Genomic DNA, 13,616 nt, shown 5'->3' on the forward strand with positions numbered 1-13,616 from the left:
ATCTGGAAATGCAACTTTAATACAAGCACCATGGAATTTTGTCAAGCAAAAATAGTCTTTATTCAAATTTAATGGAAACAGGGGTCACTATACTCTGAAAGACGGGGAAAAATAAAATTAAAAAAAATCCTTTTCTTCTTTTTAATATAAAACAATATAATCACAATACCAGAATATGGAACTCTAGTTTATTTCCTATGGGTTACTGCAGGTATCACTTCTCCCCGACTGTGCTATTCACAATTTTGTTAAGTCCAAAAATAGGAACTCAAAGTGGTAAGAGACTTGAGACTTAGCACTTTCACTAAATGGCATACATCAAAGGGCATTAATTCAAGGGCAAAAATGGTTGAATTCACCATACCTACCTATCTCCAACCTAAAGCCGCCCAGGTACTGAGTGCCCCATGGGAAAAGCCAGGCCTCAAGGCCAAGGCGTCCTGGATATTCTAGCATGGGCCATGAGGAAGGGGGCTTCAAAGAGATCTGTTTTTTTTTTCAGTCGAGCAGGAGGCTTTACTGAGAGGAAGCACTTAGATTTAACAATTATAGACACACCATTAAGGGAGTTAAAAATGTACAGCAGTGACGTGTTCTACTTCAATCACTTGTGCTACGGCTACCAAACATGTACAAAGACTTCTCCGTGGTTCCAGCCGCGGCCGTGACCAGTTAGGACCTGGATCGCGACCGGGAGGGCGACCTGGAAGCAGATCTGGACCGAGATTTGGATCGTGATTGGGTTTTCGAAACGGACTTTGATCGGGAACGTGATTCTGATGGAAGGTTTGCTTTTGGTTTGGAATTGGATCTTGACCTGGACCGGCCCTCCTGCTTGGGGGCAGCATCCTCGCTCTCTCCTTGGCCTTCCCTCTGGCCAGAGTCGGATCTGGCCTGTTCCTGCTCCTTTGACCTCGAGCGGGACGGCGACTTGGACTGGGAGCGCTCGGTGTCTTCCTTCTTCTTCTTGCCGCTGCCCGTCTTGCCGTCCCGCTTGCTGCCTCGCTTCCGGCTCCTCTCGCTCTTGCTGCGGCTGCGGCTGCGGCTACGGCTGCGACTCAGGCTGCGGCTGCGGCTGCGGCTCTCCTCCCTGCTCCGTTTCCTGCCCCTTCTCTTGTCCTTGCTCTTGCTGCGGCTCCTGCTGCGGCTCCTGCTGCCCCCTTTGCTCCGGCTCCGACGGTGGTCACTCTTCTCCTGGCTCCGGCTCCGGCTCCCGCCCCTGTGCGTCCCCTCCCCTTCTCTCCGCTCCGGACTCCTGCTCCTGCTCTTACTCTTACTTTTATGCCGACTGGGACTCTGGCTTTTGGGCTTGCTGGCGCTGTCACTGTCCTGGGCCTTCTCTTCCACCTGATCTTTACTCTTGCTGCGGCTCTGGCCGGCGCTGCGGCTCCTGCTGCGGCTGCCGTCATCTTTGCTGGGGCTCCTGCTTTTCTCCTTCTTGCTGCGGCTGCGGCTCTTGCTGCGGCTGCGGCTCTTACTGCGGCTGCGGCTCTTGCTCCGGGAACGGGACCCTGACCTGAGGGGACACAGCATTTTGGTGAGTCACACGGGCCTAGGATGCATGCTAACCAGGAGAGGAGAGGTGTGTGTGGAGGCGTGCCCCCAAACACAAGGTGTGGCTGGCACTGGCCAGGACTTGGCTTCTGAACTCCCACAATTCCCACCCAGGCCTGGGAAGGTTGCAGTGACAGGGCGCTGCTCACAGGATTACAGTCAAGGTGCGCCTTGTGTGGGGGCTTCCTGCTGGCCTCCTTCGTGCACCAGGTAGACCTACCTGGACCGGGATCTGCTCTTAGAACGACTGCTCTTGCTGCTGCCACTTCGGCTTCTGCTCTTCCGGGAATGTCTGCTTCTGGAGCGAGATCTAGGGGAGAAAAATATTTTGTAATGCTTGATGACAAAAAGCTGGTTAATTTGAGTTGACCAAGATATCCTAATGAAGCAAGTGTGCAGGGGCAGTTTTAGCTGTGGCCAGGCACCTAAGCTCTCCTACGGCCTAGGAGCCCAGAGCCGGCCAGCTGCAAACCATCCACCTGGCTGGGACCCGAGTCCTTCCCCTCAGTGGTGAACCCTTCATTTCCCCATCCCTGTCTTCTCCTTTCAGGGGTTCCAACAGATGCCATTATTGTTCACCTGCTTCCTTAGACCAGAAACCAGAGCCATCTGCTCTCCTCCTCACCCCCCCATGTCCAATGCTCCTCACTCCTGCCTTCTCCATCCACCATTCTGCAGCTGGCTCCCTGAGTGAGCTGCTATTGTTTCATTCCTGGTACCACAAGAGCCTCCTAGCAAGCCTTTCTGCATCGGTGCTGACCCTTTGTTGTCTAGTCACCAGGGAGATGCTGTGAGAAAACACACACTTACTGGGTGTAGCTCTAACTTTAGGGCTTTTTGGAAATGACTGATTCCACTGGAGGGCAGCAAATAAACGAGACAGGTCTAGAACACCTCCTCTCACGTCACAAAGAGGGAAACTCAGAGTCTCTGAGGCTGCTGCCTAGACTCTGCCAAGAGCTTTTACTCCACCCTTCTCCATACCTGCTGCACAGGTCACAAGAAGTTCAGGGGATAAAATGCAGGTTTAATGATATCAACAAGAAAATGATAACGAAGAAAGTGGGACAGTATTTACAAAGCTGCAGTGGGTATCTGGCGTAACAGGTAAGCTGCTGTCTGGGACACCTGCAACTCACCTCACTGTGCCTGCTTCCAGTCCCAGCTCCACTTCGGATGCAGTACCCTGCTAATGCACACCCTGGGAGTGGCAGGTGATGGCTCAATCGAGTCCCTGCCACCTACACAGGAGACCTGAAATTTGTATGCATTTGGGAAGTAAACTAGAGAATGGGAGATCTCAGTCTCTTTATATTTCAAGTTATTAAACAGTACTAAGAAACTGGCCTTCAGGTAACATGTCCACTTGCCACACTGGGACACCTAGATTCAATTCTGGCTCCAGTTTCTCATTGCAGTTTCTTGCTAATATGCACTGCAGGAGGCAGCAGGTAATGGTTCATGTAGTTGGGTTGCGACCACCTGGCTCCCAGCTTGTTAGCTTTCTGTAAGCATCTGGTGAGTTCCGATCTGTCTCCCTGCCTCTTGAATATATTAAAAAATACACAAACAAAAATGTTATGGAGAAAAGAGTGGGTTCTTAGACTAGAGATATAAAAACTTTGCACAATATATAGCTGAACCAAAAAAGAAAAAATATTGGTTACAAAGACACCTGTTGGCAGGCTGGCATTTTATGGAAGGTTAAGATGGCACATGGGACCTCCATCATCCCATACTGGAGTGCAGAGTCCAGTCCTGGCTGCTCTTCTTCCAATACAGCATCTCACTAATGAGCCTGGGAAGGCAGTGAAGGTGCCAAGAGTCTGGGAGGAGAGCTGCATGGAGTTCCTGGTTCCTGGCTGCGGTCTGACCCAGTCCCAGCCTCTGTGGCCGCCTGGGAAGATCACTCTTTCACTCTTTTAAATAAATACATCTTTTAAAAAAACACACACAGACCAAATACTGCTTGGATATTGGGTGACTAATGGAATTCCACACTGTTAATGCAGTTAGGTGAGAATACAGAGCTTTGGTTACTGACACCACTGGGCACACATGCTCAAGTATTTATTCTCAAAAGCGTCATCATTTCTCTCACTTTCAAACGTCCTAGCAACACAAACGTTTTTCTATGTGTGTACATATAAACATGAAAAGAGAAAAAAAAAGGTAAAATACCGTTAAAGTCAGGAAAGTTTACAGTATGTAGGTACTCATGAACTATTCCTTTAACTGTAGTTTGAAAATCAAAGGCAAAGGGAAAGTTAAAAAATCAAAACACTGAAAACAGGAACCAGCTTAAACTCACCCAGTAAACAAAGAAAAATCTGTGCCCAGAAAAATTATTACTAATAGATTACCAACAAATATATAAACATCTAAGATGTCGTTCACACGGATACTAAGCAACAACCTCTTTGGAGGTTGCCGGGGGACAGCTAACATATCTAACATCTCATATTTTGGCTCAGTCTGATGAACTGTATTAAACCTTTTTTTTTTTTTTAAATTTTTGGAAAGATATGATTTTTTACTTATTTGAAAGGCAAAGAGAAGCACAGAGATAGACTTCTATGTGCTGGCTCACTTTCCAGGCGGTCAGGGCAGGGCCTGAGGACTTGCACCATCCTCTGCTGCCCTCCAGGGTGTGTCAGCAGGAAGCCGGACCAGAAGTGGAGCACTATGGGCCTGTAGTATGGGATGCTGGTGGCAAAACACCACTGGCCCTTTACACTGAGCCAACCTTGATATTAAAAATGCAACATGAAGATGTGGCAATATTAAGTGGTGCAACAGGAGATATGAAGTCCTACTAAAGTGTTTTAATATATAAAATCATGCCCTTTCTCTGAGGTCTGAAGATCTAACTTTAAGGTCACAGGAAAGGGAGATGTTCGACTACAAGAGTGTCATGAGCCAACTGTAAACCTGGGAAACCTTCACAACAGATAACGCTGTCTTTGATAACTAAATGCATGGAAGATAAAATGGATTATTCATATGGCAATGATGAAATGTGAAATTAAGAGAAATTTCATCTGAGTGCAAAATGATTTTACATGGGATCCTAGTCTGAACAGAATATAAAGGAAAGAGGAAAGTCAAAATATGAACCAGGAATAAATACTATGGAATCACTGCTAATTTTGCTGTGCAATCATGGCTTTATGTAACAAATCAGAGACACCCAGCAGGCTATCTAGACCTTCCTTAAATGAATGCAGCACAGCCAATTCACATTAGAGCCGGGCCTGGGGGCTGACTGTGCTGGGTTGGGCAGTAGCTCCAGCCAGTGCGAGCTGGGACAGGGGCAAACAGGGCTGGGTCAGGCTGTAGCCCTCGCCAGGAAATGCCAAGGTGAGACGGGCCACAGTACCCACCAAGGCACGTGAGACTGGGGCGGGGCTACAGTGATGAGTTGAGACTCCAATGCTAGGCCACCACTCATGATGGCAAGTGAGAGAACTCGAACTGGGGGTAGGCCAGGCAGGGCTACAACACCTGTTGGCCTACAGGTGAATTGGGTTGGGGGAGAGCCAGCTTGGGCTAACTAACTGTATCCCACTGGTATAGTCAAAAGCCAGAATAAGGGCAAGTGGGCTGGTCTCTGCCGCAGCATGAGCTGGCAAATGCTGAGACTAGGGGTAAGTCCTGTTGAGCTAGACTGCAGAACCACCTGAAGCGCAACATCTGGGGCAGGGTCCAGAGGAGAGGTTGTGGGCTCCTCTCTGATGGGCTGCAACTCCCACTGGTGAACATGAGAACCAGGAAGGGAGCGGGCCTGTCTGGATAGCCAGTGGCACCTGCTGGCATGAGTGTGGGATGGAGGGTGGAGTTGGTTAAGCTGAGTTAGGTTTCAATGCCCATGATGTATACAAGATCTCAAGGCAATGTGGGGCAAATCAGACCAGTCCACTACACATGCTGGCAGACACGGGAACCGGAGTGAGGGATTAGTGGGGGTTACTGGAGGTTGCTCTGACGGGGCTGCAGCTCCCCTTGGGATACATGGGGGCTGAGCATGTGTTGGGCAGGGCTGGGCTGAGTCACGGCACCCACTGGTTTGCTGAGGATGAAGGGCAAAACAAGCTGATCAACTAACCCAGTGAAGCTTGACAGCAAATATCTGGGCTAATGAAGACTTGGAGGTGTACTATGACAGCCAATCAACCTTGGAAGGATTTTCTCATCTATGGAGTAGCGATATCAGCAGCATCTCAGAATTATCAAAACCGTATGAGCAGAATCCTTGGAAAATGTTCCACCATGGGGAACCTGGGATGACATAGAGTGGCAGTTTTCCATCCCCCAGGTAATGTGGTTGGGAGCCTGGGTGTGGCTTCTCCTCTTGTATTCCCCTCTCCATATATACAACAAAAAGAAACTGTGTAAACAATGGTCTCACCCACCACCCCCTGATCCTCAACCCTTCCCACCCTAATCAACCATGTAAACATCATCAAAAATAAAACTTAAAAAACAAACAAACAGGAAAACAAAACAATGCAGCAGGAGGACATCATGAAACAAGACGGACAAAATAAAAATCTGGGGCCAGGGCCTGGTGGCGTACCTTAGCGACTAAAGTCCTCGCCTTGAACGTGCTTGGATCCTATATGGGTGCCGGTTCTAATCCTGGTTACCCTGCTTCCCATCCAGCTCCCTGCTTGTGGCCTGGGAAAGCAGTTGAGGACGGCCCAAAGCCTTGGGACCTCACACCCGCTTGGGAGACATGGAAGAGGTTCCTGGTTCCCAGCTTTGGATTGGCACAGCACCGGCTGTTGTGGTCACTTGGGGAGTGAATCATCGGAAGATCTTCCTCTATCTCTCCTCCTCATGTCTGCCTTTCTAATAAAAACAAATACATCTTAAAAAAAAAAAAATCTGGGGTCTGGCATGGTAGCCGAGTGGCTAAAAGTCCTCGCCTTGCATGTGCCAGGATTCCATGTGGGCACTGATTCATGTCCTGGCCGCTCCACTTTCCTTCTAGTTCCCGCCTGTGGCCTGGGAAAATAGTCAAGAACTGTCCCAGGCCTTGGGACCTTGTGCCCATGTGGGAGACCTGGTAGAAGCTCCTGGCACCTGGCTTCGGATCAGTCAGCTCTGGCCGTTGTGGCCACTTGAGAAGTGAATCATCGAATGGAAGATCTTCCTCTCTGTCTTTCCTCCTCTCTGTATATCTGATTTTCCAATAAAAAAATAAAATAAATCTTTAAAAAAAAAATCTGCTGTAGGGGTGATAAGTTTAAAGGGACTCAGATTTTCGGTGGTGCTTTACGAATCTGAATTATCCAAAACAAAGACAAAGCTTAAAAGTTTCTGAAGACATTCCCCTCCTCTACCTCCTTAGCTGGGCCCGCAGAGGCTCTGCTTCCTCACCCCATCTGCAGCTCCTCTCCTGGTCCCTCCTGTCAGCCCACTTTGAGAGACTCCCAGGACTGCTCTTCTAAGCTGCTAGAAAGGCACTTCCTCCCCTTCTTCTTGCCCACTGTAACTGGATCCTTCAGGGCTCAGTTGGCTCTGCCAACTCCCTAGAGTAGCTGTGCTGTATTCCCTGTGACACACTGTCCCAATGACAACTACATGCTGAAGCGTCCATCTCCTCTACTGCGCTGAGTGTGCTGAGGCCAGGGACTGACGGCTCTTGTTCGCAACCACCTCGTCAGGACTGAACCCATCATCCGGCCTGTGCAGGGCAGCCACCAGAGGAGACAGTTTCCCTCCCCGAGAGCAGCTGGGCTACCTGGGAGAGAACCCAAGGATCAAGTGGCGATGTGTGTCCCCAAACATGTTAGGATCTGGAAGTCAAGATGAAATGTTGAAGCAGCCTGTGGTCTCAGGGAAAGGACGTCACTTCTACTTGTACTCATGACCTCAGAGTTCCAGTGTTACAGATCAGTGTTCAGTTCAAAGTTTTGAGTTACTGAGCCAGATGAGCTCATGCTCGGAGAACTTGGGGAGCGTGTGCATAGCGTATCTATTGCAGCTCACTACTGAAGTTCTGGGGGGACCTCAACTGTACCTGGAATGGCTCCGGCTCCTGGAGTAGGATCGGCGCCGTCGAGAGCCAGGCTTATCTTCAACTAATCTGATTTTTCTGCCATTGACTTCTGTTCCATCCAACTTTTCCAAAGCTCTTTTCATATCGGAGTAAGACACAAATTCAATCACCCCTTCATTCTTGCGTCCCTTGTGGGCATCTGCGTAAGTCACTTCTCCTGCCTGACGCATATAATCCTAAGAAAGAGAAAATGTGGAAGTTATGACATGTTATGCCAAAATACCTAATGTCATCACCACAATTAAAGTTTTTTTTTCCTTTAAGAAAACACCAACTTTCCTTAGAATGAAGTCTTTAATATCACCATCTATCCACCAGCCACTTACTGAAGTTCTTTAAAGTACCAAGCAATTAGGCTAGTGGCAGAGATAATAAATATTCAGTTGCTTCTCTAAAATAAAGTTGCATAATAATAATAAAAGCTTTGTTAACTGTAGTTCTGTTAATTTATAGTAGTAAGTTGTTTGTTTATACAAGGTCATATCACCACCATCTATTCACTGGAAAGGCAGAGTAACAAAACAGAGAGGGACAGAGAGGGAGGAAGGAAGACACAGACATGGACACACGGACACACACACACCTTCTATCTGCTGGTTTATTCCTCAAATGCTTGCCAGGCTGGGCCAAGTTCAAGTGTGGGAGCCTAGAAAGCCATCTGGGTCTCCCACGTGAGTGGCGGGAACCCAAGTACTCGCCTGCCAGCCAGGAGCATGAGTAGCAAGCTGGCTCAGATGTGAAGGGGCCAGGACCCAACCGAGCAACTCCATTACAGAATGCACACACCCCAAGGGGCAGCTTAGTCTGCTGCACCACAATGCAAGCAGTTTTTTTTCACAGCACCCAACTTCCAAACTGCTAACAATAACATCTAACATACCGCATGATAGATAAGTTTTATTAATCTAGCCCTGTTTACAACCACATTAGGAAGATACAATCACCAACCCCATTTTGCAGTTGTGGAAAGTAAAAGAGATACTATCAAGGAACTGTTCAAAGTAATGCAGGTAGGCAATAAGTGAAACAGCCAAAGTCTGCTCAGAGGGGATGAACTCGCTCCCCGCACGCTCAACGCTACGGACAATGCTGCTGGTCCTCAACGCCATCATCGTAGGCACTGCACATTTGCACCTTTAAAATACTAACATGAGCTCTTACATTTGTTTTGCTTTTGCATTTCTTGATCAATACCTAGGAATTACTGCGCCAGGAACCATTGTAGGCTTTTATGTAGAAATTCACTTCCCTTTTCTAATGACCTTGAGTACAAGTTAATATTAACCCCACGTACATGAGCAGCCAGCCTCTGAGCACAGAGAGGGCGCCCATGTACCGGGCTGACTCCAGCTACCTGCCCGTGCGGGCTGTGTGAAGCAATGGTGCTAGGCCCCGTTACCCACATGCGACACAAGGACTGAGCTGCTGGCTCTCGGCTTTGGGCCCCACTGAAGCTAGCTACAGTCAACACTCGGGATATAAACCAGTGAGCAGGAACTCTCTCAAATAAATATAATCCTAAAATCTGAATCCAAAACATATGCTTCTTCTGGTGTAACAATTTTTTGTAATCCACATAAGTGTGGGACATTCAAAAACTTCATGGAATGTATATTATGGGAAGACGTTTTGGTGAATTTCAACATATGTATCATACACACACATATATTAAAGATTTTATTTTATTTTTCCGTGCAGAGTTAGAAAATCTTTCATCTGCTGGTCATTCCCCAGATCCTCACAACAGCCAGGGCTGGGCTGAGCTGCGCCAGGAACCTGGACCTCCATCCGGGTCTCCCACGCTGGTGGCAGAGGCCCAAAGACTCGGTTAGCTCCCACTGTCTTCTCAGCACATTGGCAGACATGAATCGGTGCCAATATGGGATGCTGGCATCATAGGCAGTGGCTTAATCTGCTATGTTACAACACCAGCCTCTCAACTTGTTTAACTCTTTCATAAGTTTATCATGACTAACCTCCTCTCTGCCCCTCGGCAGTGCAGTTAATAAGTTAATTATTTTTTGCAAAGATTTTTATTATTTTTTTATTGGAAAGTCAGATATACAGAGAGGAGGAGAGACAGAGAGGAAGATCTTCCGTCCGATGATTCACTCCCCAAGTGAGCGCAACGGCCAATGCTATGCTGATCTGAAGCCAGGAGCCAGGAACTTCTTCCAGGTCTCCCAAACGGGTGCAGGGTCCCAAAGCTTTGGGCCGTCCTCGACTGCTTTCCCAGGCCACAAGCAGAGAGCTGGATGGGAAGTGGAGCTGCTGGGATTAGAACTGGCGCCAATATTGGATCCCTGGGCGTTCAAGGTGAGGACTTTAGCCGCTAGGCCACGGCGCCAGGCCCAATAAGTTAATTTAATTACAGTATCTTCAGAGCAGCCTTTTCCAGCTCTTGTCCACAATGTTCAATCTCTGACTTTCGGGACACTGTTGTCATCTCTTTAGCAAGCATAATTTTGCCAGCATATGTTCAATAAACTTCTGCTACAATGCTGACAATACACAAGAAGAAGGCCAGACTGGGAATCAAGACCTAGTGCCAGCTTTCTGATAAGAGTTGGTACGTAAAAAATAACACTAGGTATGTGACTTAACTTTTTCTGGATTTCATCTGTGTTTTCTGAAGGTTGGTAAGAACAAATTAAAAAGAAAGAAAGGAAGGAGGGAGGGAGGAATGTAAGTACTTAAGTTAAAACTGCCTTAAAAGAAAAAGTGTCCTTTTGGGCCTGGCCGATAGCCTAGCAGCTAAAAGTCCTGACCTTGCACGTGTCAGGATCCCATATGGGCGCCAATTCTAATCCTGGTGGCTCCACTTCCCATCCAGCTCCCTGCTTGTGGCCTGGGAAGGTAGTTGAGGACAGATCAAAACCTTGGGACGCTGCACTTGCGTGGGAGACCTGGAAGAAGCTCCTGGCACCTGGCTTCGGATCAGCTCAGCTCCAACCTTTGTAGCTGCTTGGGGAGTGAACCACTGGATGGAAGAGCTTCTTTATCTCTCCTACTTTCTGTATATCTGCCTTTCCAGTAAAAATAAATAAATATTTATTTAAAAAAAAGTGTATTCTTAAAAAATAGTCTTTTTGAATAACAAAACAAACTATGTCTAAGATCCCTACATTTTGTTGTTTTTTATGGATTTATTATTTTAAAAATTTATTTGAAAGTTGTTGTTACACAGAGAAGGAGAGAGACAGAAAGAGAATCTTCTACTCCGCAAAAGGCTGCAATAGCCAGGGCTGTGTCAGCTGGAGCCAGGAGCGTCTTCTGGGTCTCCTACTGCAGGTATAGGGGCCCAAGCACTTGGGACCGCTTCCGCTGCTTTCCCAGGTGTATTAGCAGAATAGGAAATGGAGCAGCCAGGTCTTGAACTGACGCCCATATGAGATGCGCAGCAGCTTAACCCATTACGCTGCAATGCCAGCCCCATTAGTTTTCCTAGCTTAACTATACTTCTCAGTTTATTAGAGATAACTTGTTTTAATGAAGAACCAAAACACTGAGAAGTAATGCAGAAACTGAACATCTTTCATTTGTCTTCTTAAGATCACTCAGGTTCAGATACAGCTCAAGGTTTTTCTTTCCTGTTGAGATTTAAGACAAATAACTGAAAAATAAATCTTATACATCAGCCCAGGCCAGATGATCATGTCCACCAATAAGGACCCACATGGGAAGCCGACCTAAATTTCCCTGTCACAGCTAAACACTGTGGTTCCGACCTCTTCCTTGCTACTGAGAACCACAGGGGTGTGTCCCTACAACATCATCTGTGGAGCAGAAGGTCAGACAGCACAGACCAGCTCTTAGAGTGACAGATAAAATTTGTCTCATGTTGTTTGTACTCTTACGGAGTCTGTAACTGGAGAACTTGCAAAGGCTCTGCCAAGGCTTTCCAATAAGCAATATCACTGCAGTCTGTGTGTGCCCAGGTCCACATAAATGTCCCTGCTTCCCGACCTAATCCCAGCCCAATCTTATCCCAGGAAGTTAAAAAGGCTCAAACCTTTAGGTCTTGCCAGCTGCACCGACTTGACAAATTCTCCACTATAAGTCTGTACTCTGTGCGGGTGGGAGGGCCATATTTATCTCGACCACTTCTTCTATAACCATAGCCACCTTAGGAAGGGTCAGAAAGATGTTAACTTCAGTGGAGGAGAAGTGGGGGGGGGACGACACAACACACATTCCCCTTAAATCTATGACTTATCCCCACCCAAACAATAGCACATACATTAACTCTATTCCCACCCTTAATTCCAAACCAATTTATTTAAAAAACTATGAGTTAAACATGAAATTTTAACTTACAAAGTTGTAAGTACATAGTCATTAAATTCATATTTTAAATAAACATGCATAAATTCAAAACCATTAACAGTTTATAAATAAGTGGCCAGGTTACTACAGTTACTGGTGTTACACATAATGATAAAATTTTGTGAAAAATTTAGACAATAAAAGATTTTCAGGCACCTATTTCAGTTTAATCTCATCTGTGTCTAACCCTTGGGATCCGCACCACCCAGGTCTAACGGGGAAAGGCTGCGGTCGTCACGTGGCTTCCGGACTGGGTCAGCCAAGGGCCACCATGGTTCCAACAGCCACACATGGGAAGGGAACCCAAGGTCAGCACATGGAACAGGCAGTCATCTGAGCCCCAAAGGAGTCTCTTAATTAAAACAGTGAGGTCTTTGTTAAATCTATGTTAAAACAATTGCATTACAAGAGAAAAAACACAACACAAACACATCATTAATATGTTTTATAAAGTATTAAATAAATTTGTCATTAATGAAAACTAAACATGATCAAAGATAACAGAAATTCTATACTTAAGCATATAATTTATAAAACAAATGGCTTAAACATCAATACATTTAAATATAACATTAATTAACTACTTTAAAAATCAGCATTTAATAATAAAAACACATTACTGATACAAATATGCCCTCCGAATGCTTACTGCGTCCAGAACCGTAACTGCCATCTCGACGTGGGCCTCGGGCATGCTCAACTATTACTCGTTCACCACAAAGGTCTTTGCCGTTGAGTTCATACACAGCATCATCTGCATCACGCAGATCATCAAACTCCACAAAACCATATCTAGAAGACAGCAAACAAAATCGAGCTCACTACCATTGTGACATCCAGCTTCGCTCACATTCAAGAGACAGCAATGAGGGGCATGCTTAGCAAAGGTTAGGTGGGTTCTGCTGCAGGAGGAGGCGGCCAGCTTAAGGCAGACGCCTGGCTTGCTAACAGGAGACTGGCTAGATACACGGAGAATGTCTTTCTGCTGCCCTTCCCAAAGCTCCCTCCCCTCCCAAGTGGCTGGTAACTACAAAGATGTCCTCAGGGATGCCTGATTTAAGGTGAAATCAGAACAAGAGAACTAACTGTTCTGGAAATCACTAGACCAAAAATGCAGCTATTCACTTCCGCTAGCAGAGGATCGGTGCTTTAACATTTCGGAAAGGACCCTCCCTCCAAATCCTACTCGAGAATATAATTTATAAAACCAAAGGACAAGATTTATAAGATATCTGTAAGAAAAGTTAACAAGGTCCTGCAAATTGTTTTATCGACAGATACATCGATACTTTTGTCTAGCCCAGTTGTCAAAAGTGTAGCTTTGTGACCATGAATTATTCTGAAAAACTGTCTTACTGATCACACCTAATCACAAAGGGAAGGTACGAGCCACCTGTGGGATCCTAACAAGGCTGTGTGCACACATATGCTGCTTAGTGTGGCCGTGCACTAGAACACATTGACACTAAAAACAGAGGTTCATCCAAGCTGCTAACAAGATTAAATCACTGAGAATTCAACCGCTCAGATTCTTCCTTATTGAAGAGTCCCTACGAGCCTCTCCAAGTAAACAGACACTGGTCTACAAAGCGCAGGCCCCAACCTCGGTGGCTCTTCACACCAAAGTGTCTCAAGTGGCACCTACACTCTTGACTGACTCTCACCTTCATCC

At 46.6% G+C, this 13,616-nt stretch overlaps 1 protein-coding gene across 8 annotated transcripts in view; it reads right to left on the reverse strand.

Annotated features, from left to right (window-relative positions):
- Positions 1-489: 489 nt before the first annotated feature.
- The window catches only part of SRSF4 (serine and arginine rich splicing factor 4), a 28,005-nt gene continuing 14,878 nt past the window's right edge, over positions 490-13,616 (reverse strand). For 4 of the 8 annotated variants that reach the window (XM_040974066.1, XM_040974065.1, XM_040974064.1 and 1 more), the window contains 5 exons: positions 12,594-12,736; positions 11,631-11,743; positions 7,580-7,794; positions 1,775-1,864; positions 490-1,516 (listed from right to left, as the gene is read on the reverse strand). In XM_040974066.1, the coding sequence (XP_040830000.1) occupies positions 673-1,516; positions 1,775-1,864; positions 7,580-7,794; positions 11,631-11,743; positions 12,594-12,736 (1,405 nt within the window). In that variant the 3' untranslated portion in view covers positions 490-672. Of the gene's footprint in view, positions 1,517-1,774; positions 1,865-2,698; positions 2,704-7,579; positions 7,795-11,630; positions 11,744-12,173; positions 12,195-12,557; positions 12,737-13,616 lie in introns of all 8 variants that reach the window. The other 4 variants (XM_040974068.1, XM_040974067.1, XM_040974070.1 and 1 more) reach the window with 4 other exon arrangements.

Source organism: Ochotona curzoniae, unplaced genomic scaffold (assembly GCF_017591425.1).
Source record: "Ochotona curzoniae isolate NIBS_2020 unplaced genomic scaffold, NIBS_Ocur_1.0 contig_2404, whole genome shotgun sequence".
NCBI classification, from domain to species: domain Eukaryota; kingdom Metazoa; phylum Chordata; class Mammalia; order Lagomorpha; family Ochotonidae; genus Ochotona; species Ochotona curzoniae.